This window comes from Schistocerca nitens, chromosome 5 (genome assembly GCF_023898315.1).
Source record: "Schistocerca nitens isolate TAMUIC-IGC-003100 chromosome 5, iqSchNite1.1, whole genome shotgun sequence".
NCBI lineage: Eukaryota > Metazoa > Arthropoda > Insecta > Orthoptera > Acrididae > Schistocerca > Schistocerca nitens.
In genome coordinates this window covers 821157018-821180662 of record NC_064618.1, presented here as the reverse complement: position 1 = coordinate 821180662, position 23645 = coordinate 821157018, and the positions used below count along the sequence as shown (strand labels likewise).

At 39.5% G+C, this 23645-nt stretch overlaps 1 protein-coding gene across 1 annotated transcript in view; it reads left to right on the top strand.

Moving 5' to 3' along the window:
• LOC126260006 (cactin) overlaps positions 1 to 23645 on the top strand; it is a 148969-nt gene that overhangs the window by 69877 nt on the left and 55447 nt on the right. The window contains exons 6-7 of the mRNA XM_049957165.1: positions 6394 to 6511; positions 22345 to 22521. Coding sequence (XP_049813122.1) covers positions 6394 to 6511; positions 22345 to 22521 — 295 coding nt within the window. The remainder of the gene's footprint in view (positions 1 to 6393; positions 6512 to 22344; positions 22522 to 23645) is intronic.

Genomic DNA, 23645 nt, shown 5'->3' with positions numbered 1-23645 from the left:
GGTCAGTTTTTAGTCAACTCATTGAGTGAAGAGAAAGCAAATACTCCCTATACATTACACAATGCATCATTCCAATCTCCCACCACCTCCCACAGTCCCACCATCCAGCCAGAGAGGAGCATTCCTGTCATAACTCAGTACCGCCCAGGATTGGAGCAACTGAATTACATTCTCCACCAGGGTTTCGACTACCTCTCGTCATGCCCTGAAATGAGAATTGTCCTGCCCGCTATCCTTCCCACCCCATCCACAGTGATATTCCACTGTTCACCGAATCTACACAATGTACTCGTCCATTCCTACACAACCCCTGCTCCCAACCCCTTACCTCACGGCTCATGCCCCTGTAATAGACCTAGATGCGAAACCTGTCCCATACATCCTCCCACCACCACCTACTCCAGTCCACTCACAAATGTCAGCTATCCCTTTAGAGAGAGGGCTACCTATGAAAATGACAACCAACAAGCTGTCTGTCCACATGAACGGCCACTGACAAACTTTGGCCAAGAAACAATTGGGCCACCCTGTTGCTGAGCACGCTGAGCATTTCAGTGACTGCTTCACAGCCTGTGCCATATGGATCCTTCCCACAAACATCAGCTTTTCTAATTGCACAAGTTGGAACTTTCCGTGCAATATATCCTACATTCCTTAACCCTCCTGGCCTCAATCATCCAGCCTCTCTGTTCCCATTCCAGCACTATGCAGCCCTCATTCCACCACTGCACACAGTCATTTTCCTTCTCTCCTTTCCCACTACCCCCCCCCCCTCTCCCCACCTCTACACTGCCCCCTGTGTAACATCCCGACTGCACCTAGCTGCCCTCCCCTCTCTCCACCTCATCCGTGCGCGCTCTCCATCAGCACTGCACTGTCCACCACCCCATCCTAATGTCCCTCCCCCTCCCTGCCTCAGCCTCCTCCTTATCCCCGCCCAGTCGCCACTCTCATCATACACTGGTGCTACTGCTCACAGTGTGTGTGTGTGTGTGTGTGTGTGTGTGTGTGTGTGTGTGTGTCTGTGTGTCTGTCATCTATTTTTTGACGAAGGCTTTATGAGCTGAAAGCTTTATTTATGACAGTCTTTTTGTTGTGCCTATCTGCGACTCAGTTTCTCCGCTATATGGTGAGTGGCAACTTTCCTTTTCATAATGTTATTACATTCCATCCTGGATTTTCCATTGTTTGAAAAAAAGATGTAATGGAAATTTCTCACAGATTTAAACTGTTTGCTGGACTTGAACTCGAACGTGGGACCTTTGCCTTTCGTGGAAAAGTGCTCTTCTGACTTGAGATATACAAACACAACTCACATTGCACACTTTCAGCTTTACTTCTACCAGTACCTCATCTCCTACCTTCCAAATTTCAGAGAAGTCATCCTGCACACGTTGCAGGACTAGCACTCCTGGAAGAAAGGGTATAAGTTTGGAAGGTCGAAGATGTACTGGCAGAAGGAAACCTGTGAGACTGGGTTGTGAGTCACACTCAGATAGCTAATTTGGTTGAGAAATTGCCCTTGAAAGGCTGAGGTCCCACATGTGAGTTCCAGTCTGGCATGCGGTTTTAATCTGCCAGGAAGTTTCAAATCAGTGCACACTCTGCTGCAAAGTGAAAATTTGTTCTGTAAAAGATTTAATTACTTGAAAATAATCAGGATAGTTAAGAAAAATCCTCCAGATAAGTATCCTGAAGAACCCTTTAAAATTCTAAGTTGAATGTGGAACTTTAAATTCTCAATTGACACCTCGTTTACTTTCTCTTGATCTACATACTCTTAATAATCGTAGAATATAGATCAGTATTTAAACATATTACATTTCATTCTTTCCGAACAAACATGAAAATAAAAAAATATAGTCAAATGTCTTATGTAAATATTTGTCTAAAAGTAAAAAATAAAATACAAGGTGTACAACATTGCTTCCACCGTTTGCCGATAGGTGGTGACAACAGTAAGTAGTAGTCTAGAGAAACAGATGGCAGACATCAGGCAGGTAGCTCAGACCTCAGTCAACATAACCTCATTCAAACATTAGTCGATTTGTGTCTGCATCATAAAGTTGTTCTTGATTGAAAATGTCAGTTTACGAGCCTAATTCTCATCATTTGCGGGAGGTGTTACTGTTTTGTTTCAGTATGAAGAAAACAGCGGCTGAGTCTCATCGAATGCTCTCGAGTGCATATGGCAAGGATACTATTAGTGAAAGAACATAGTGTGAGTGATTTGAACGCTTCAAGAACGGTGATTTTACCGTCGTAGGCCGGCCCAGTGGTGGAAGAGAGAATATTTTCCAAGATGCAGAATTGGAGACATAACTGAGTGAAGACTGGTGTCAAACTCAAGAATAATTGACACAATTAGTGGGAGTGACACAGCAAGCCATTTCAAAACGTCTCAAGGCTATGGACATGATTCAGAAAGAAGAAACTTCGTGAGCTGAAACCAAGAGATGTTGAATGGCATTCGTACATTTGTGAAGAGTTGCTTCAGAGGCAAAAACAGAAGGGATTTCTGCATCGCATTGTGACCAGGGACGAAAAATGGGTTCATTACGATAACCCTAATTGCAAAAAATCATTGGGATATCCTGGCCATGCTTCCACATCGACGGCCAAACTGAATATTCATGGCTCCGAGATCATGCTCTGCATTTGGTGGGACCAGCTCGGCGTCGTGTACTGTGGGGTATTAAAACCAAGTGAAACAATCACAGGTGCTCATTATCGAATGCAGTTAATGCATTTGAGCAGAGCATTAAAAGATAAAACACCCACAATACAGCGAGAGGCAGGATAAAGTGATTTTGCAGCACGAAAATGCTCGACACCACATTGAAAAAGAGGTCAAAATGTACTTGGAAACGTTAAAATGGGAAGTCCAACCCCACCCGCTGTATTCTCCAGACTTTGCTCCCTCTGACTATCACCTGTTTAGATCAATGGCGCATGGCCTGGCTGACCAACACTTCCAATCTCATGAAGGTCACATATTGGATCGATTCGTGGATCGCTTCAAAAGATGAACAATTTTTTCGATGCAGGACTCGCACACTGCCCAAATGATGGGAGGAAGTAGTGGCCAGCGATGGCAAATACTTTGAATGATATATGTGTAACCAGTTTGTTTCATTAAAGCCTCAAATGTTGGGGAAAAAATGATGGAAGCAAAGGTGTACACCTTGTAGACAAGAGAAACCTGTGATATGCCTTTGAATGATGCTCACAATCATCTTCAGAAAATGAGGTGCTGATTGAGAATTTAAAGTTCAGTGTTTTAACTTAGAATCAAAGAATTTTAAAGAGTACTGGAGGAGATTTGTCTGGTGGATTATGCAGACTGTGCAGTCTGATGTTGTGTGGCCTTGATATGTGCCCGAAGGTGTAAAAATGTTCCAATAATTATTTTCAGTCTCAAAAAGTTTTCAACAGAGAATCCTTCAAACTTCATTTTTGCTTCATTTTTCAATTGCTATATATGATTTCTAACATCATTCAAAGGCACGTCAAATGTTTTCGTAATCTATTTTATTTCTTATGTTTACACAAATCATTGCACTAAGCGTGCGACTGATTTTTTTCCAAATATTTGTTTTTAATCTTTTGTATAAGTGAATTAGTTATTATTTATTATTTGTCTGTTACTTTGCTATTGCCTTCACGCAGGTTTATCTGATAACAGATTAAAATCTGTAATAAATTTAATTTCTTGAGTAGGCTTAATAGAGAAACAAGTAGAACTTGTTATGTTAATATACTACTAATACTACTATATTCTCTCACATTTAGATTTATTAAACAAATGGGCATATTTAGAAAATATTTATTTAAGCATAAAACTCAGTTGTCAGTTTCACAGTTATCTTTATTTTATTTTCCTGATTTCAACAAATTAATCTATCATGTTCTGAAGACTACAAAATTTGGGATAATATAAATCATAAGAACTTGACCATACATATATGTAAACTATAAGAAGTGTATTACAAAAAGTACCTAATATTGGTTGAGCAGATGTCAGTATCTTCTTCACAGAAGCATAATGCTGTGACATTTCCAAATTGTACATATTGTAAGTGATAATTATAACCACACATCGCGAATTTGCAGAAAATGTATCACATTTATGTATACAGTCAGTTCGTTGTGCCAGCAGCAAGGAATGTATACACCGTCCAGTCACATTAATGTCAAAAGTCAGTATTACCACCTTTTACTGCACAGACCATTGTGAGATGTGCATGAAGAGTAAATGAGGTTCCGGAAGGTACTGACTGGGGTTTGCAGCCATGCTGACTCCAGCACTAAATTTCTTGGTTTAGGGTGCAGGGTATGAAAAGCCCGATCGAGGTGATCCCACAGATTCTCCATTGGATTTAAACCTGGGAAGTTTGGTGACCATGGGAGTATGGTAAACTTGTCCTGGTGCTCTTCGTGCCACACACATAATCTGTGAGCTATGTGACATGTTGCATTGTCTTACTGGTAACTGCCATTGTGCTGAGAAAAAACAAACTACTTTTAGGGGTGGACAGGGTCCCCATGGATAGATGCATTCACATCTTGGTCCAGTGTGCCTTCCAGAATGATGAGATCACCTAGGGAATGCCCTCCAGCGTGGACCCTTTTGACAATTGTTACAAGATGTTTGCTTTCAGACATTTCATACCGTACATGTTGACAGCCATCCGTCCTATGGAACATAAAATGTGATTCATCTTAAAAAGCCACCTGTCACCACTCAGTAGACATTCTATTGTGGTATTGGTGTGCAAATTCCAACCTTTGTTGCCAATGAACAGTAATCAGCACGGTGCACAAACCAGGCACCTGCTGCAGAGGCCCATGCTCAGCAACATTTGCTGAACGGTCGTTGAGGAGGCACTGTTACCTCGGTTCATTGGGCAGTCAGTTGCTTAACTGTTGTATGTCTATTCATTTGCACACATCTCCACAGCCGTCATTCACCCCCATCATCTATGGCCCATGGTGCACCACAGTTGCCTCGGCACCAGTTTCAGGTAGCGCCATTTTGCCATGGACAGTATACTTTAAACACGGCAGAACACAAACAGGTTACAAACTTTTCAGAAATGCTTCCATCCTTGGCCCGAAAACCAATGATCATTCCCTATTAGACGTCAGATAAATTGCTCCATTTCCACATTACAACAATGACTTCACTGTTTTCCACATCCTCTTGACACCCTCCACTGCTAGTTATGCCACTTATTGTCTATGAGTGTGTAGTGCCTCGAGAATTTCAGGGTAAATTCTATAGACACTCGTATTTCCACCATCTGGAACATGCGTTATTTTAGAGATGAGTGTAGTAAAGTAGAACTGTGTCTACTGCACCACAATTATGTGGGTGCAGGATGGACGTGTATCGGACGGATGGTTGGCACGAGCAGGTAATCGCCGAGCCCGCCTAAGAAGTTACACGTCCGGCTCAAGGAGTAAACGCGCCCGTACTCCGTGCTATGTCAAACATTATTGGGTGAACATTTGAATGTTGTTGAAAGAAGAGAGGAGACCCTTACTTATTCATTCATTCTCTTACTTTTGTAAGGTCCGGACAGTTGTCTTGTTAACCTTGGAGAGATTTGTAGACTGTATTTATGGAAAAATGAATGTGGTAGTTTCTGATGGACCGGAAGGTGTCGAGCTTACGAAAAAAGTTTTAGTTGTATAAAAAATGTTATGTGTGATGAAAATACAGTGAGATTGAGTTCAAAGTATTCTCGAGTGTACAGAGTTATTTTAAAAGTATAAAAAATTCCTCCAAAGCAGCATTTTATATTTGGAGAAGAAGTTGTGCAGGACACTGGCTATCATGAAAAGAAGATCGGCGAAGCAACTCCAAGTAAGTTCGATAGCCAAGGGGGAGTGTGAGTCTTGCACACCAGTACTACACTGCCACCCTTAATCGCCGGTAACTGCCAGAGGTGGTTATTCCATGTTTAAATGTTTCCTTAGTGGTCACATTAATGTGTATGCACTGTTTATAAAAGCATATACATATTATTTGTGTATTTGTATTTTTGTGTTTGCTGTTTGCCTTGTAATCAGTCTTGCCTTATTTTTGAAGACTGTTGAGAGCTACGTACGAAAAGGAGGTTGCTTAAAAGTATTCTATGCTCATTATGCATTATTTATTTTGTGTAGTTTAATGTGGTTAAGAGTGATCAAAATTATTATTCTTGCAGTTGCATTTCTCTAATGCCATATTTTCAGATTTCATTACCTACATAAATTGTCTTGTTATAATTGCTTCCAGTTTACACAAAGTTAGTAGTGGCATTCATTGAGGTTCTTCTGCTTCAAGGCCTTAATTGACTTACTTTTTGCCTTTGTGTCACTAGCTCCTGCTCTCTTTTTATGTTCCAGGTCTACAAAGAATTGGAAAGAGGAAAGAATCTAGATTATTGGAATGATATTACTGTGATTGTAGAAGATGAACTTCACAAACTGAGGAAACTGGAAAAGCAAAGTGCATATGAAGCAGGTAATGCTATTTCCTTAACACTGATATGAACTCAGAACTGTTGGAGCTCGGTGTGTGTGTTATTGTTTCTGTACATGTAAATATTATGTGGGCCTTCTCAGTATGCAATTACAAAGCATTGCATACACACTAATATACAGGGGGTTTCAAAAAGAATATACGTATTACAAAGTATTATTTTGTCCAAACTATTGATCGCTGCACCTCGGCTTGGCTATTGGAGAAATGAATACATAGTAGCTAGATGCTAGCTGCTAGATGTCAGTTGTCTTCTGTTTTGCTTGGTAACCATCATATGTTTAAAATGGCTTCTCCGCAGCAGAAATCATTTTGTGTTCTCAAGTTTGTGAAGTTCAGTTCCGTGATTATAGTGCAAAGACGTTTCAGGTTGAGGTATCAAATTGATCCTCCAAATGGGTGGAACATTCACAGGTGGTATCAACAGTTTCTAGATACAGGATGTGTATTTAAAGGAAAGAGTCCTGGCCATCCTTGTGTTCCTGAAGAAAATGTTGTACAGATTCAAAATTATTTTTTAAAAAAACTCAAATTATATAGTGGACTGGACTTTTTGTGACCAGAAGAAGAACCCTTCAATAATTTTGCACTCTTTATTACCTATTAGCTAATAACTTCCTCTTTTGTGTGACACAAAATTAAATATAGAGAACATACAACCACACAAGACCGTACACATTTCTTCAGGCTGTAGGTTCCAGCATTTTTTTAACAGGTGGAAATTCTCTACTAAACAAATACTAACCTAAAAGTTATTACTGCTTTGTAATAAAAAGAGGCATAACAAATTCTTGCCTTGATAAACAGCATGATCTCTACATTATGCTTCATTGATTCATAGAAATCATTCAAGTAAGTGTCAAGGGCTGTGCTATGGATTATTCTGGAGAATTGCCCTCAAGAACTGCAATTACGAAATTATTGTCAATATTATAAAAAGGTATCTTAATCAATTTAGAGCCAAGGGGAAAACACACTATATTACTGTTCTGGAGATTCCATATGTGGATCATATCCACCTCATAGCTGACAAAATGCAGAACACCCACTAGTGTCTCCACCAACCAGACATGATGTTGGAAATTTGGCTTGGTCACATGTATATCAAAAACTCAGGTCCTCTATCTCTCTGCCAGAGGAGTCTTGCGATCAGCATCGCTTAAGAACTAGTAGAACATTAGATGGAAGAAGAGTCGTATTTTCCATATCAAGGAAACATGATTATGAAAAAAACAAAGATGATGTGACTTACCAAACGAAAGTGCTGGCAGGTCGATAGACACACAAACAAACACAAACATACACACAAAATTCAAGCTTTCGCAACAAACTGTTGCCTCATCAGGAAAGAGGGAAAGAGAGGGAAAGACGAAGTTGCAACTGCTGCCATTATTGGTAAGGCTGGTGCTGCTGCCTTCACTAAACTGAACCAGACAGTAAGAGCATCTCAGTGCTTGCATCTGAAGACCAAATTAGCCATCTTCCAGACGATAATCTACCATAATCTTTTCAGTATCGCAATGGTACTCCTCATCTTTATTTTTGGCCCCACTTCCTCTGAGTGTTGCAAAACTTATGCTCCGTATCTTCTTGCATTGCCTCCTCCTCTGATTTGTTGCCAGTGGTTTGCACAGATTCCTTCTTCACTTTCTAAAAATTAAACATAAGTTTTAGTTAATGTTGTGTTATTTACCTCAGTAGTGCTAAATAACACAAAAAAGAATGAAAAATTCAGATGAATCAACATTTTTTTCCTGATTTTTCCAATTTTGTCATCTCAGCTGCCCAACTGTTTTCTCTTTGTTGATATGATTTTACAAATTTCACATCAATACTTTTCATACAGCTAACAGCTATAAAAACTACCTGTATTATTCAGTTATGTTTATAAAAGTGTAATATATATTACCAAATGATAGTAATTGGATTTGCCAGCTCTGGAGCTATGACTTTTCTGAACCGAGGCAGGAATTTGTTAGTGAGACTGCATCTCCTCGAGCTTCTCAGATAAATTATTAAAAAAAAAACTCAGAATTATGTAGTGGACTGGACTTTTTGTGACCGGAAGAAGAATCCTTCAATAAATTTGCACTCTTTATTACCTATTAGCTAATAACTTCCTCTTTTGTGTGACACAAAATTAAATATAGAGAACATACAACCACACAAGACCGTACACATTTCTTCAGGCTGTAGGTTCCAGCATTTTTTTTCTCTCTAATCTTGCTACAGCTCTACACAGCATGCTTTTGTTTCTTCAAAAGAATCTATTAGATCATCAGAGTTTGTCTCATAGGCAGCTTTATTTTCAGTAGCTACGATTGTGAGGCCAGATAAATAATCCCGATTCATTGTTGAATGCAGTTAGCTTTTAAATATTGTCAGTTAAAAGCTTGATTCACAGCTTTCAGATGTTGTCGTTAATGTGCAGCACATCCATAAAGCTATACTAATATTAAGAAAGAATTCTTACAAGTCGTGCTTGCACAGATGTTGCAACAGGTCGACTGCACTTGACTTTTTATTAATTTCAATTTCTAGCTTTTTAAATACAGTGAGTTCCTGGCAAAAATCAACTGCATTCAAGTCATTTGAGTATTTTTATTCTAGATTAGCTCCATTTTTCTGTATATCCTCAGTTGACATATTTAAAAATGTGTGACCAGCGAAGAAGGTGAAATTTTCATGTAAATGCTGTGTGCTCTCAACAATTGTTTCAATTTGTGTTAAAATTATGTCGGATACTACTTTTATATCTTTGGACAATAGCTCAGTTGGGTCTTTGTGTTTTCGATTTGACCTCACAGATGTTTTTGAGGACTAGTTCAATTACCATCTTTTTCAATTCAGCTGCTGCTTCTTTGGTCCAATGTTGTATTAGTTTTTCTCTTATGTCTTGCAAGATCTTAACAAGACCTTGCGTTAGTGCAACAGAATGTGAGGTGCTAATGTTCTCTTTCTGTATTTTAAGTTCAATCTCCTAATCTCTCAAAAACACTAGCTCAAACTGTTAAGTTGAAGATAAATTTAAAGTCCATCACTGCATGTAGTATATGACCAGTTTCGTACTTAGATTCTGCAGCAAGAGAGGATTCTTCAGTTTTTTGCAGAGCTTTGACAACTTCCGGAAAATTATTTAATAGAGCTGTAGCAGTTAGGTGTATAGCCAACCTTATTCTTTGACTACTTCCTTTTATGTTGGTTATTGTACACTTTAACATTATTTTTATCCACTGATGGATCCAGTTAAGAAACAATTGTACAAGCCGAAATAGGCTAACTGCTTCATGAAGCCATCTTCTCACCATAGTAGCAGATTTACTTACTTCTTCAATTTTATTTTTAGCTCTTTTTCTGTTGTGAGCCTCACAAAGCTTTTTTCTTGATGCACTCACCATTTGCTGTTCGCTTCCTAAAAATATAATTAAATTTATTTTAAAAACAAAGATGATGTGACTTACCATACGAAAGTGCTGGCAGGTCGATAGACACACAAACCAGCACAATCATACACACAAAATTCTGGCTTTCGCAATCAACGGTTGCTTCATCAGGAAAGAGGGAAGGAGAGGGAAAGACGAAAGGATGTGGGTTTTAAGGGAGAGGGTAAGGAGTCATTCCAGTCCCGGGAGCGGAAAGACTTACCTTAGGGGGAAAAAAGGACAGGTATACACTCGCACACACACCCATATCCAACCACACATACACAGACACAAGCAGACTTTTGTAAAGGCAAAGAGATTCGGCAGAGATGTCAGTCGAGGCAGAAGTACAGGGGCAAAGATGTTGTTGAAAGGCAGGTGAGGTATGAGTGGCGGCAACTTGAAATTTGCGGAGGTTGAGGCCTGGCGGATAACGAGAAGAGAGGATATACTGAAGGGCAAGTTCCCATCTCCGGAGTTCTGACAGGTTGGTGTTAGTGGGAAGTATCCAGATAACCCGGACGGTGTAACACACTGCCAAGATGTGCTGGCCGTGCACCAAGGCATGTTTAGCCACAGGGTGATCCTCATTACCAACAAACACTGTCTGCCTGTGTCCATTCATGCGAATGGACAGTTTGTAGCTGGTCATTCCCACATAGAAAGCTTCACAGTGTAGGCAGGTCAGTTGGTAAATCACGTGGGTGCTTTCACACGTGGCTCTGCCTTTGATCGTGTACACCTTCCGGGTTACAGGACTGGAGTAGGTGGTGGTGGGAGGGTGCATGGGACAGGTTTTACACCAGGAGCGGTTACAAGGGTAGGAGCCAGAGGGTAGGGAAGGTGGTTTGGGGATTTCATAGGGATGAACTAACAGGTTACGAAGGTTAGGTGGACGGCGGAAAGGCACTCTTGGTGGAGTGGGGAGGATTTCATGAAGGGTGGATCTCATTTCAGGGCAGGATTTGAGGAAGTCGTATCCCTGCTGGAGAGCCACATTCAGAGTCTGATCCAGTCCCGGAAAGTATCCTGTTACAAGTGGGGAACTTTTGGGGTTCTTCTGTGGGAGGTTCTGGATTTGAGGGGATAAGGAAGTGGCTCTGGTTATTTCCTTCCGTACCAGGTCGGGAGGGTAGTTGCGGGATGCGAAAGCTGTTTTCACCTAAGGTAAGTCTTTCCGGTCCCGGGATTGGAATGACTCCTTACCCCCTCCCTTAAAACCCACATCCTTTCGTCTTTCCCTCTCCTTCCCTCTTTCCTGATGAAGCAACCGTTGGTTGCGAAAGCTATAATTTTGTGTGTATGATTGTGTTTGTTTGTGTGTCTATCGACCTGCCAGCGCTTTCGTATGGTAAGTCACATCATCTTTGTTTTAGATATATTTTTCCTGTGTGAAATGTTTCCCTCTATTATATTCATATCATAAATTTATTTTAATGCTGATAAATCAGTTTTACATTCAAAATAATGATCATGTATGTGTATGTATGATACATGTCTTTTATATTAATATAAAACACTCACTTTTTGTTTTAGCCCATTTAATGTTGTAGCATTCTGGCAAAAACTTTCTGCCAAATTTTCATTTTCTTGGATATATTTCATATCATTTTGGAACTCTTTGACTTTGGCTATTACACTGATAAGATAATATAATATGTACCTTTCGTACCTATTATTCCTGTTAATCATTTATTTCTGCAATGGTAGTTTAAATCTGGATTTTGCTAATAATTATAATAACGCTATCAGCCACATAAACAAACAGTGATCTTCGCTTGACATTCAGCCATTTGGGTTTATTCTGCTCAACTCATGTAGCCATTTAGGAAAGGTTTTTTTTTCAAGATGCAACAGCAATCCTCCTGGCAAGGTATCACGTACACTAACCATACTTTCAAAAATCAACCTAAGATACATTCAGAAATCAACTTAGGATGTGTTCAAAAGCCAAGTGGGATGCATTTCAAATTTCAAATGTATAATCAATAGAACAGCATATGCCGGATGCTAGGCACTTTGCAAAACAAGTTTTTTTTCTTCAAATATATGAATTTGGCGACTGCCCCCCCCCTCCCCCCACCTGAAATTGCTGCCTGGAAATCCAGTTCCCCACCCCCCACCCCTTTTCTCAAGCTGCGGTTGAGAGTTGCCTCTCGGTTGCCTCTTGTTTTGGTCAAAAATAACACAACTGTGCATAGGAGCTTGAGGCGTGGAATATTAATCTCTGGTCACTGAAAAATATTGTGAAAGTAATTACGGGCAATTCAAATTCCCACTTGTATTTTGATCTTGATAGCTCACTTTTCTCATTGATGAAAAAAACCGCATTTACATTTAAAGTAATAAATTGTCATTGTGTAATTATCAAACATTATAAAAGAGTTAGAGCCTTAAATAACTGAAAAGACTTTTAAACAATTTATAGTGTGCTATGTGTTGTCTTATGTGGAATGGCAGTTGCTTGAGATGATACGAGGGTTGGATCTTTAATAGTGGCAACTATTTATTTACAGCTTGTACAAAATAGATACGCGTTTCAAAGTTTTACTGACCTTCAAAGTAGTCACGAGCCTTGTGTATAACCCATTGCCAGCAATGTGGAAGTTGTGGGATACTCTTAGCAGTGCCAGTTGTGTTGACAGTTCAAGTGGCACGATCTATTGTCCGACGAATCTGTAGCAGTCCAAGCGAATGCCATGAAGTGTTTCCTTCAGTTTAGAAATCGAGTTTAACTCACGAGGGCTTAAGTCAGGGGAGTGCAGTAGGTGGTATAGCACGTAGCAGCTCCATCAGTCAAACAAATCAATAATAGCTTGCACTGAACATGCTTGAGTATTGTCCTGCAAAATGATGATCAGATCCTGCAGAAAGTGTCATCTTTTCTGTCTCTATACTGTTCAGTTTTGACACACAATCTACGACCAGCTTAGATACAGAAGTGATGACACTTTCTCCAGGACCTGACCATCATTTTTCAGGACAATACTCAAGCACGTACTGTGCAAGCTGTTACTGATTTGCAAATACGCTTCTTGGGTTTGCTGCCGGATCGTATTGTGTAAATCGCACAATATTTCTTCGATGCAACTGCTCGACATCATCAGATGGTTGTAGCTGCTGCTGTCACTGCTGCAAGGCACGACCGATGATAATCGTGCGACGGCATTGGAATTTATCATGTCGGGAGCAGGCAATACGCATGCGCGGGAAGACGCTCATAGTTGGAGGAAAGCGGCGCTCCTGATGCCCCCTACTGGGAGCCGCAGAAAGGCTATCCGCGCGTGCACTATGGGCAATGACTGTGCTGCCGGGCGCTCATGAGGTTAAAGTATGAACTAAAACTCAGCTACGCGTTGCGTCACTTGAGGAAACGGAAGTTCTTGTTTTCCCTGTTTTTGATTTAATGGCAGCCAGTGCTGGATTCCAGGCGGTGCTCAGTTGAAAGCCTGCATCCCTGTTGATAATATTGTCTGCCGTGCAGATATGTATGGCCTCCTTAATAACACAGTCCCAGAAAGGTGACGCTTGGGATAAAATTTCCGACGCCACCACACATTTATCATGGGTCGCGCCTTGCAGCAGTGACAGCAACAGCTACCACCACCTGAGGATGTCGAGCAGTTGCATCGAAGAAATATTGTGCGATTTACACAATACGATCCGGCAGCAAACCTGAGAAGCGTATTTGCAACAGATCCGTCGGGAAAGCATGAAAAGTCACAATGTTACTGATATGTTTGACTGAGGGGGCTGCTAACTGCTATACCACCTACTGCACTCGTCTGACTTAATCCCTCGTGCTGCTCGAACTGTTAACACAACTGGCACTGCTAAGAGTATCCTAAGACTTCCACATCGCTGGCAACGGGCTATACACAATGCTGGTGACTACTTTGAAGGTCAGTAAAACTTTGAAATACATATCTATTTTGTAAGAGCTGTAAATAAATAGTTGCCACTGTTAAAGTTCCAACCGTCATACATGGTCAGATTAATCATGGTAGGAAGATGAACCTGCAGCCTTATTATTCAGTTCAGAGAGAGGGTGTTTTTATCAAGAATTTACAAAAGAATTATTCTTCCTGTTTTAGCAATGTGCCACCAGATAGGGCAGGCAATGAAAATATCTGTTATTTTATCTGTTATATATGTATGCATATCATAAGTGCATTCAGATGAGTAAGACAAAATAGGTCTTTCAGGGAACATTTGACAGGTAATACTTTGCAGCTTCCCTGTTGTTCAGTTTCACCTGGTGCATACCGTAAGATAAACTGTGTAACACTTTGATTAGAAGGTAACTTACTGTCACTGTTTCATGAGATATATATTCAACTAAAATGTCCTTTCCTTCCATCTTGAACTTGTGTTTGCTTAGGTCATAGAAGTTGAATGAAAAGCCATCATCCTTCAAACCTCATGGAAAAAATACACTAAACAAACTTCATGCTGTAAAAATTACAGTGAAAATGTAAATACCAACTGTAATGTCATTCTTATAGGTAGTGTTTATTGCAAATAATACAAAATAGAAAAATAATTTAGGATTTGATGAGGCCACTTACCAAGTAGCAGAAGCCAAATTGTCGACAGAGACCTACAAAAGAGAGAGAGAACATGCTATCTTTCGGAATCATTCCTTTTTTGAGCTAGAGCAGTGCCTCTTCGATATAGTGACTCTTGAAATACCAGACACTTCGGCTACCTTGCCTATAGAAGCAACCACCATATGAGTGCCAAGAATTTGTCCATTTTTGAATTCAGTTCGCTCTGACATAATGCACTCACAACTACACAGGAAACTGTATGGACCACACCTAAAACTTGCAAGCTATTGAGCGCATTGCATAGCTACCATTTGTAGTCAGATACGACAGCGCAACCTGCAGGCTTGGCTACCATTTGCATTTATGTTCAAGCATGAATTTCTCTTGGTGTTGTTATAGCCCAACCCCTGTAGGTTTCCCAGTGGCACCTGTGACATGTCAGTCCATCCTATACCTTATGATGGGAAGTTTATAAATGGTTCAACAGAGTTGCTTCACTAACAAACTTCTATTTTTCAAGGAACTGGCTAAGAAGTAAGACTGACAGCATTCCTCAATAGTATGGATCTTCTGCATACGTCTTGGTGTTCATCTGTTTTTGAAGTACTTGCAGGTCCTCCATCCAAATTCTCTTGTTCATTGTTTGTGTTGCCCTTCATCATGAGGTAAATGGAGGGAAAGGGCTCAATAGTATATACTTAATAAAAATTTTACTTTTGGATTCCACTTTGAGTGAACACAATTTCTTCCTATTTTGCTGCTGTCACACTTTAGTCGGTGGGTATATCTATATTTTACATCAAAAAGTAAGTCATATTGATCAAAGGATTTCATACATATGGAAATAAGGTCATCAGTCTCACTTTCATCTTCTACAAAGCATGTATCTTAGCAGTGCATTTGATAATATATTTTGGTTTATACTTTCTATATTTCAGCCATAATTTTTACGTAGTTTGTCATCGGCATTTATAATTATTTACTTAGGCGCTCTTTCTGTGAAATGAAAAATTTAGATCTCAAAGTGAAATTACTGGTATTTGAGCTATTTTTCTCTTTGCTTGCCAAATTTCTATTGTAATCGAGTTCATGTCTTTTTAGACACATGTTTTGTATTTTGCTGTCACCCCCACACCACACACACCCCGTGCTACACTACCCAAAGTTTTTTTCCTCTCTAAGAAAGTGCCTGGCTGTGAATTGGAAAATGTTTTATGTGGGTGAAGAGTACTAAAAATGTTGAGTGTTAGAAAACATAGTTAATTATTGTTACAGCTTACTTTTGTTGTCATTTATGGTATTTTGCCATGTTCCTTCCATGTCAAATTCATAACTGCTAATCGTCAGACTTATTAATTTTCATTAACCAGAATCCAAAAAATTCAATGACCGTGAACTTAGTAAAGTTTGTGGGTATGGAGCAGTGAGAACATGATGAGACAGTTTGGCAAAAATTTAATTCGCCATTTTTAAATATGAGCCATTCATTTTTGCAGATTTATTCGTGATTTTCTTAGACATAATGCCTGTTCTCCACAAGTTGACCTCAGTGTAATAGTAACATGAACTGTAGACCAATGACAGTACTTCTTTTGGCAGTCAGATCATAACTGTTGTCAGTCAGATCATAACTGTTTTCTTCAGATGTGTTACAGACATTGATCACAATGATTAACATTTCAGTTTTTTTTCATTTAGTATTAAAGTAAAGGGCAAAGAGGTCTTGACTGTGTGGCTGACACCTTCTAAAAGTCGCTAGTATTCAGTTAACACGTTAGGATGATCAGCATGGCAAAGATCCGCATCAGCTGAGGAGGATTATGTTGCACTTTCATTATGCCTGTTGACTCAATGAGAAACAAAGAAACAAACATATTTCTATGAATATACTGGAACATGATTATCATAAATATATTTACATATCATTAAGCAGTGAAACTGTATTTTGGAATATCAACAATGTAAGAAAAGATAGATTGTTGCTTACTGTAAAGATGATATATTAAGTTACATACAGGCACAATTAGAAGACACTCACAGATAAGCTTTTGACCACAGCATTCATCAGAAAAGGAAAGAGAAACACATGCCATTTGTTCACACTAGCAAGCACATCTCACATACACATGACCTCCAACTCTGGCAGCTCGGACCAGAATGCTATTCCGGTCCGAACTGTTCATTCATTGTACATCTGTGATACAAGGCACAACTGTCAAGACCCTGTCAAAGATATTCTCCACAGAAGGCTTGTCTTGCACCACGGTTTTGGACAATGGCCTCAGTTCGTGGCACAATTGTTCAAGAACTTTTGTACATACAATGGCATTCGCCACATCATGGCACCTCCCTTCCATCCACAGTCGAACAGAAGACTGGAGGACCTTGTCTGAAAGTTTAAGACAAAGGATTTTTCAGTGAAGGAGGCTCTCACATTTTATTTAAGCTCTTACAGAACAATGCTAGTTGGGGTCAAGATTCCCACTGAGCTCCTGCACAGCCGTCAACCGAGGCTGCTGCTCAGCCTCTTGCTGCCGGGCATACTTCCCCTAGCAGCACCAGTTTCCTCAATGTTTGTGTCCAGAACTCCAGTGTGAGCCAGAGCACGTGAACATTGCCCTCACTGGATACCAGCCACCATCCACAGCCAGCACGGTCGCCTCGATTGCACAGTTCACACCGAAGACTGACTCGTAGCAAACCGACAGAGCCAGCTGCATCCCAGAATGAGTGCTGGGCCCATTCCTGGGGGCACGGGCCACACATCTCATTCTTCATCTGACCTGTCCGCTCCAGAGTACACTCACTTGGCCGAGCCGAGATACCCCGGTGGTCAGAGTTTCGTCAGCACCAATGGCAGAATTTGCTTCCTGCGGCCAGTGCTGGTGTCTCCCCCTGCCCCGAGCCGGCATCGCCGTCCTTTTAGTATAGCCTCTGGCACTTCCGTGGATGGACATCTCTTCAGTCACAGCACTGTGGATGGTCATGTGTGATCGCATCGGAGGAGTGTAGTAACCTGCAAGTTAATACATCTACAATGAACAAAAGTTGGGCCACTATGGCAAGCATATTGCACACCAACTTTCAGGTAGCATGCCAGCAACTTTCTGAGGCGGTTACTGAGGGCATCCCAGTCACGGACAGCCGTCACCAGATACTCTGTGCATGCACAGCACTACATCAGTGACACTTTTTTACTAGAGAATACTCAGGCCTCCATGGCCTCAGTTATTAATATGTTCGAGACTTGTAAACTAGTTTTGCTGTACTCTTGCTGAGGTTGCTGTGTGACCCAGTAAATTTTATCTGTTTTATGGCTGCGTGTTTCCTTCGTTCCCAGTTAGAACTGATATTAGCACTTTCTCTGAGGACATTGTGCCCAGCAGGTGTTCTGTGCTGAACTGGGTGTATTACATTGTTGTATTATATTGGATACTGTAATTGCATTTTGGCAATGTGTGTGGTGCTAACTACTAGTAAAGGAGGAAAGGGGGCACTATGGCAGCTTAAGCTTATCTTTTGTTCCCAACAAAACCCATTGCTTCCTGATAAGTCAAGTCATTCATTGCCCTAATTCTATTCATCTCTGCTTCCTTACTGAACTCTGAGCAGATGCCATGCGTGGATCTGTGCAGTTTGCACTTATTGTCTGATTTGATTCTTTACAGTCTTCAGCACTATGAGAACCTGCAAGGTTGTTGCACATTAGATGGTGCTGACACTGGTTGCAACTCAGTCCACATAAGAAAAAGTTGTAACACCACAGAATATTAGATATAAATGGTTCAGTTAGTCTTGTGCCATTTACAATACATATTTTGATCTCTGTTGTGACTTGAAAGTGATCACACATACCAGAAGGGGCTTAGCTACCTCCTTACCATTTTCAGCAACTTTTAAGAAGTACCATCACACTTTGATTATGGGAAACCATTGCAATCAGCCACTCGAGTATTGGCGGGAAAACCATAGCGTAGCACACGGAGGAAATGCCTACCCTTCAACCTCGAACAACTGATCCCTTCTACAGTTCACAACTGTAGTTGTAACTTGGAGCTTGCTCCACACAAGGTTGAGCACCTTTGACAGTCAATCATGGAAGGAAATCTTTTAAGGAAAATTCCACTGCCTGGCAAAAGACTGCATTCGGATACAGTGTGTAGTCACTTAAAAGATAACTTAGCTGATAAAAATAAAAATTAAATTCACCCCACTGAGGAAGAAAAAATCCCACCCAAAAAAGAAGAGAACCTATGACTCTCATAAATTGATAAATAACAGAATCAAAAAACAGAATAATCTTACTTGGAACTCACAAAACAAAGAAAGATGACTCAAAAAACATTAAGGAAGGTTAAATGTCAGTATCAAAAAGATATACTTTCTATGATAGAAACAAGTAGTAAGAAAACATACTCACGAGATTACTACAAAACATTTAGCAGACACCTCCAAAGATATGGTCCCCCCACTCTAATGCTAAAATATAAAAACAATAAGATGGCTCATATTGATAAAAGAAATTCATAAATTTTAGCAGAAACATTTAACGAACTACCAAATTGTGAGGATCCTCCTGAGCTTCCTGAAATAAACACAAAAACTCCAATAAAAACCCCACCAGAAAATATAAACCCTCTGACAATTCACGAAGTTTACAAAGCTTTGAGCGATCTCAAGAACTACAAAGCAAGTGGAGAAGATCAAACATTTGCAGAACTCTGGAAATACACAGCAGAACCCATGAAGATATCATTACATCAATGCACAGTTAAAATCTGGATCAGAGAAGAGCTACCAGAAAATTGGACTACAGCTATCATACTCCCATTACACAAAAAAGGAGAAATATCAAATCCGGACAACTACAGAGGGATTTCCTTATTGGACTGCGCATACAAAATATTGTCAAGAATTCTCTCCAATCACTGTATAGACCAACTGGAAAAGGAACTAGGATAATATCAAGGATGACTTAAACCCTGGAGAAGCTGCCCAGAACAGATCACCACATTAAAATTAATAATGGATGCCTACCTACAAAAGGAGACAGAAGCAACTACTCATAACCTTTGTAGACTTCAAAAAAGCTTATGATTGCATCCACAGATCTTCCATGCTGGACATGTTAAAAAATTGTGAACTTCATCCCAAATTAATAAAAATGATAAAATTAACCCTTGAAAACACCAAGACCAAAGTAAACTTCAGAGGAGAGCTATCTGAGCCATTTGTGATTAAAACAGGTTTAAGATAAGGAGATGGTCTATCACCACTGCTCTTCAACTGTGCTCTTGAATACTTGATGAGAGAATGCTACAAAGAGAATCCTACAAAAACATAACAATTGGAACCAAGAAAGATGATATAAACCTAAATTGTTTAAGATTCGCAGATGACTTGGCATTACTAGCTAATAATGTACAAGAATCTAGAAATCAAATAATGAGCCTGCAAAATATAGTGCAAAAAGTAGGACTCCAGATATCTTTCAAAAAGACCGAGAAGTCAGTCAGAGAAACAGAGTCAATGAAATACTAAAAGTAGAGAAAAAAATAGCTAGAACATGCATAAATAAAAAATACCAGAAGGAAGGACAATGGCAGATAGTGCCAAATGAAGTAGTGTACAGGGAACTAGAGCCCATCACAGATATGATACGTAAAAATAGGATTTCTTTCTTTGGTCACATAATGAGGATACCAGACACCAGATTAGCAAGAAAAATTATGTAGAAACTGTGGAATCTGAACAAGTAGGATGGATCAAGGAAATTAAAGAGGATATGGGAGAACTAGATATCACCTTGGATGACCTGCAAAACAAGACAGAAAATCTCAAGAAACTGAAAGACAAGAAAATAAGATCTAAACCAAAAGTAGACAGATGACACACAATGAAAAGGGTGTTTACAGATTAGGAAAGACAGGAAAGATTGGAACGAATGAAAAGATACTGGACAGTTAAGAAAGAACGAAACGTGTTCTTACTGAAGAAGAGGACCAGGAAATGATTGAATAAAGTGGTTCAATGAGGCCATCAAAGCTAATAATAATAATAATAATAATAATAATAATAATACTTGAAAAATTCTTCTTCGGAGTGTACACTCTCAGCATTGTGGATGATGCCTTACCTGGTTGTCATAAATGTCAGAATGTATGCCTCAAACCTTGCACCAATACATTAACTGCTAATCGCAACACTGTTTAGATTTTAACTCATTTGTGACCAGATTATATGATATTGACAATTTGTTTAGAGTAGACTTTACTTTCACTGTGCTGTAATTTTGCGACAAACTTTCTTTTCTTTACTGTCAACAAATATGACAAACATTCCAGCATCCTGCTGCAAGTATAAATTTACGTCTGGTACTGCTGAAGTTCCAGTTACTAATGTTGATTGGCTTATGGCCTCCTGTTCACCATTACCTCCATGTAGACATAAATTTTGTATGTTTTTCTATTGTTTTTTTTGTGTCAGTAGTGAAATGGATTAAAGAAACATGTTTTTTATCATTTACTACTCTCCAACTACTTCACCAATACTATGATTGAGTATTGAAAAACTGTTTTTATTCATATCGTCACTATAAGTTAAATCGATATTTACATTGAAACAATAGTCACCATCCATGGTGGTGAATGTTAACTGAAAGCATATTTTATTGATTGTGTTCCTTAGGTATTGACATACAGATGTAGGTTGTACAACTCCGTAAAGTTACAAGTCACATGTTCACACTCTCTGAGAACTGCTGAGGACACTCCATGCAGTATGAAAGTGTACCACACATAGATGTGCTGCTAAATATGTTGAATTTGTGTAAAACATTCTGATGTGCTCTTTCAAGTCATTGCTATTGTTATTGCTAACCAGAGACAACTGCATCTAATGTTACATGTCTTATGCAGTAAAATAAAGAGAAACTAATTGCAGTATAGCATTACAGAAAAGTATAACATGAGAAATGTTGAACAATAATAAATTGTGATTTGCTGAAGGCAGATATCTCGAATACGTTTGTGTGCTAATGGAAAGTACCATTACAATGAAGTCGGCTGGGACACTATACTCGGGTAGGTGTATCTACATGTGCATGTATACTCTGAAAGCCACTGTTCAGTGCATGGGGAGGGGACGTCATACCAGTGTTATCAATCTTCTGCTCTGTTCCACTCACTTATTGAGCAGGGAAAATTTACTGTCTGGAACATTTTATGTGTGTTGTAAGATAATTGGTTCTGTTAGGCAAATATTCAGAGCCAAACACATATCTGGAAAGATACAACTTATAATCATATCTCAGTTACTGGTTGATGATGGAGTACAGTGCCATATTGAAAATCTAGAAAGATGGGAGGTTTATGTTCACCTTCACATATTGTTTCCAAGATCTTGTGAATGAATAAAGCAAGCTCCATTTCAAACAAATGAAATTTCCTGAATCCATACTGATTCCTTGGGAGATGATTGCTTTCCTCCACAAACAGCAAAATGTCACAGTTAATAATATGTTCTCTGATCTGGTAACAGAAACCTTAGTAATGTTTTCAGGTCTTTTTTGTGTGCATGTCAACCTGTCAATCCCACAGCTCTGCAGTGACTTGTTACCTTTACTCCTTCTGTTACGTAGACTTGTTTATTTCAAGGTGAGTAATACACACACTGCTGCATTGGTTCACAAAAAGTCACTCTGCTTAAGGTGCATGCAACAAAATTCAGAAGATTGGTTTTCATTTCACATTATGACATTGTCGCACACCAACCAACTATGCTTCTCATAATTAATGTTTGTAATATAAAAGAAAGATTTTATTTATTTTACGATTGTTTTCAGCTGTCGGAAGACGAGAAGGCATACACCAATCTGTGGCTAAAGATGTTGCTGCTGTCTTCAAAGGCAAAACAGCTGCACAACTGGAAGCACTTCAGCAGCAGATTGAGAGTAAAATAAGTGGAAAGCCTGAAGGAGTTGATATAGGTTATTGGGAGTCACTATTATCACAACTGAAAGGTGTGTGTGTTTGTACCAAGTCTATCATTACTCAGGATTATTATTACTACTACTATTGTTGTTAATATTACTATTTCCCTTTGTACTGCTCTTACACTTTTCAATTACTTGTTTAGTGCCTCATATTTTTATTTCATTGCTACCTTCCTATCATTTAGGAAGTTCTTCAAATTATTTCTCTTCCCTGTTCTTCATCTCACTACCTTCCTTCATCTTCATGTAATTTCTGCACCCTGTTTTCACACAACCTATATGTATTCTGTGCATAGTTATCATTACCCTTAACATAACAACGAAAATAATCAATTTTTGACAATTTATGATGTAACTGGACAGATAAAAATATCTGCTGACCAAGCATTGGCAGGAGAACACACACATAAAAGAAGGTTATACTTAAGCAAGATTTCGGAAGAAGTGATTCCTTCTTCTGACAGAAGGGTTGTAGGGCCTTAATTTACATTAATTCCTTCTGTCTCAGCATTTCTTCACAGTAACTGCTACTTCCTTCATCTGTTGTAGTGTTATACATCTTTCATTATCTGACGTCTATTTTTTATCCTCACTCCCCACTTCTGTTGTGTACAATGTACTTAGCTTTTCACTCTTATTAACATGTGCATGATGTTTTTGCAGTAATCTGTGTCTCGCATATTATTCTGTCTTCCACCTTTAAGCTCTCAGGTTTTCAAATATCATCCAGTCCAGTCCCCAACAGTCAGTCTTTCCTTCTCATCTCACGCAGTAAGTCTCCCCTGACCCACTGTTCTGGGTGACTTTTTCAAAACGTAATCCTTTTTCTCTTTCCCCTTCAACCCTTCTGCCAGAAGAAGGAACCACTGGCTCCGAAAGCTCGCATAAGTATAACCTTATTTTATGTGTGTGTTCTCCTGCTGCCGCTCGGTCAGTAGTTCACCCGTAACCTGGTGTCTCTAGACGCTCTGCTCACATTTGACACACAGCCACTGACCTTGTAGCAGTTTGTTTTGCTTATCTGCAATATCTACAGTATCTACATGTGCTCACTTACTTCAGTAAGCTCCACAAATCTGCTGCCTAGTCTGGGAGACAAATAGTGTAGCTCAGTCAATACAATGGATATGTCCATAAACTGCTTCCTACTG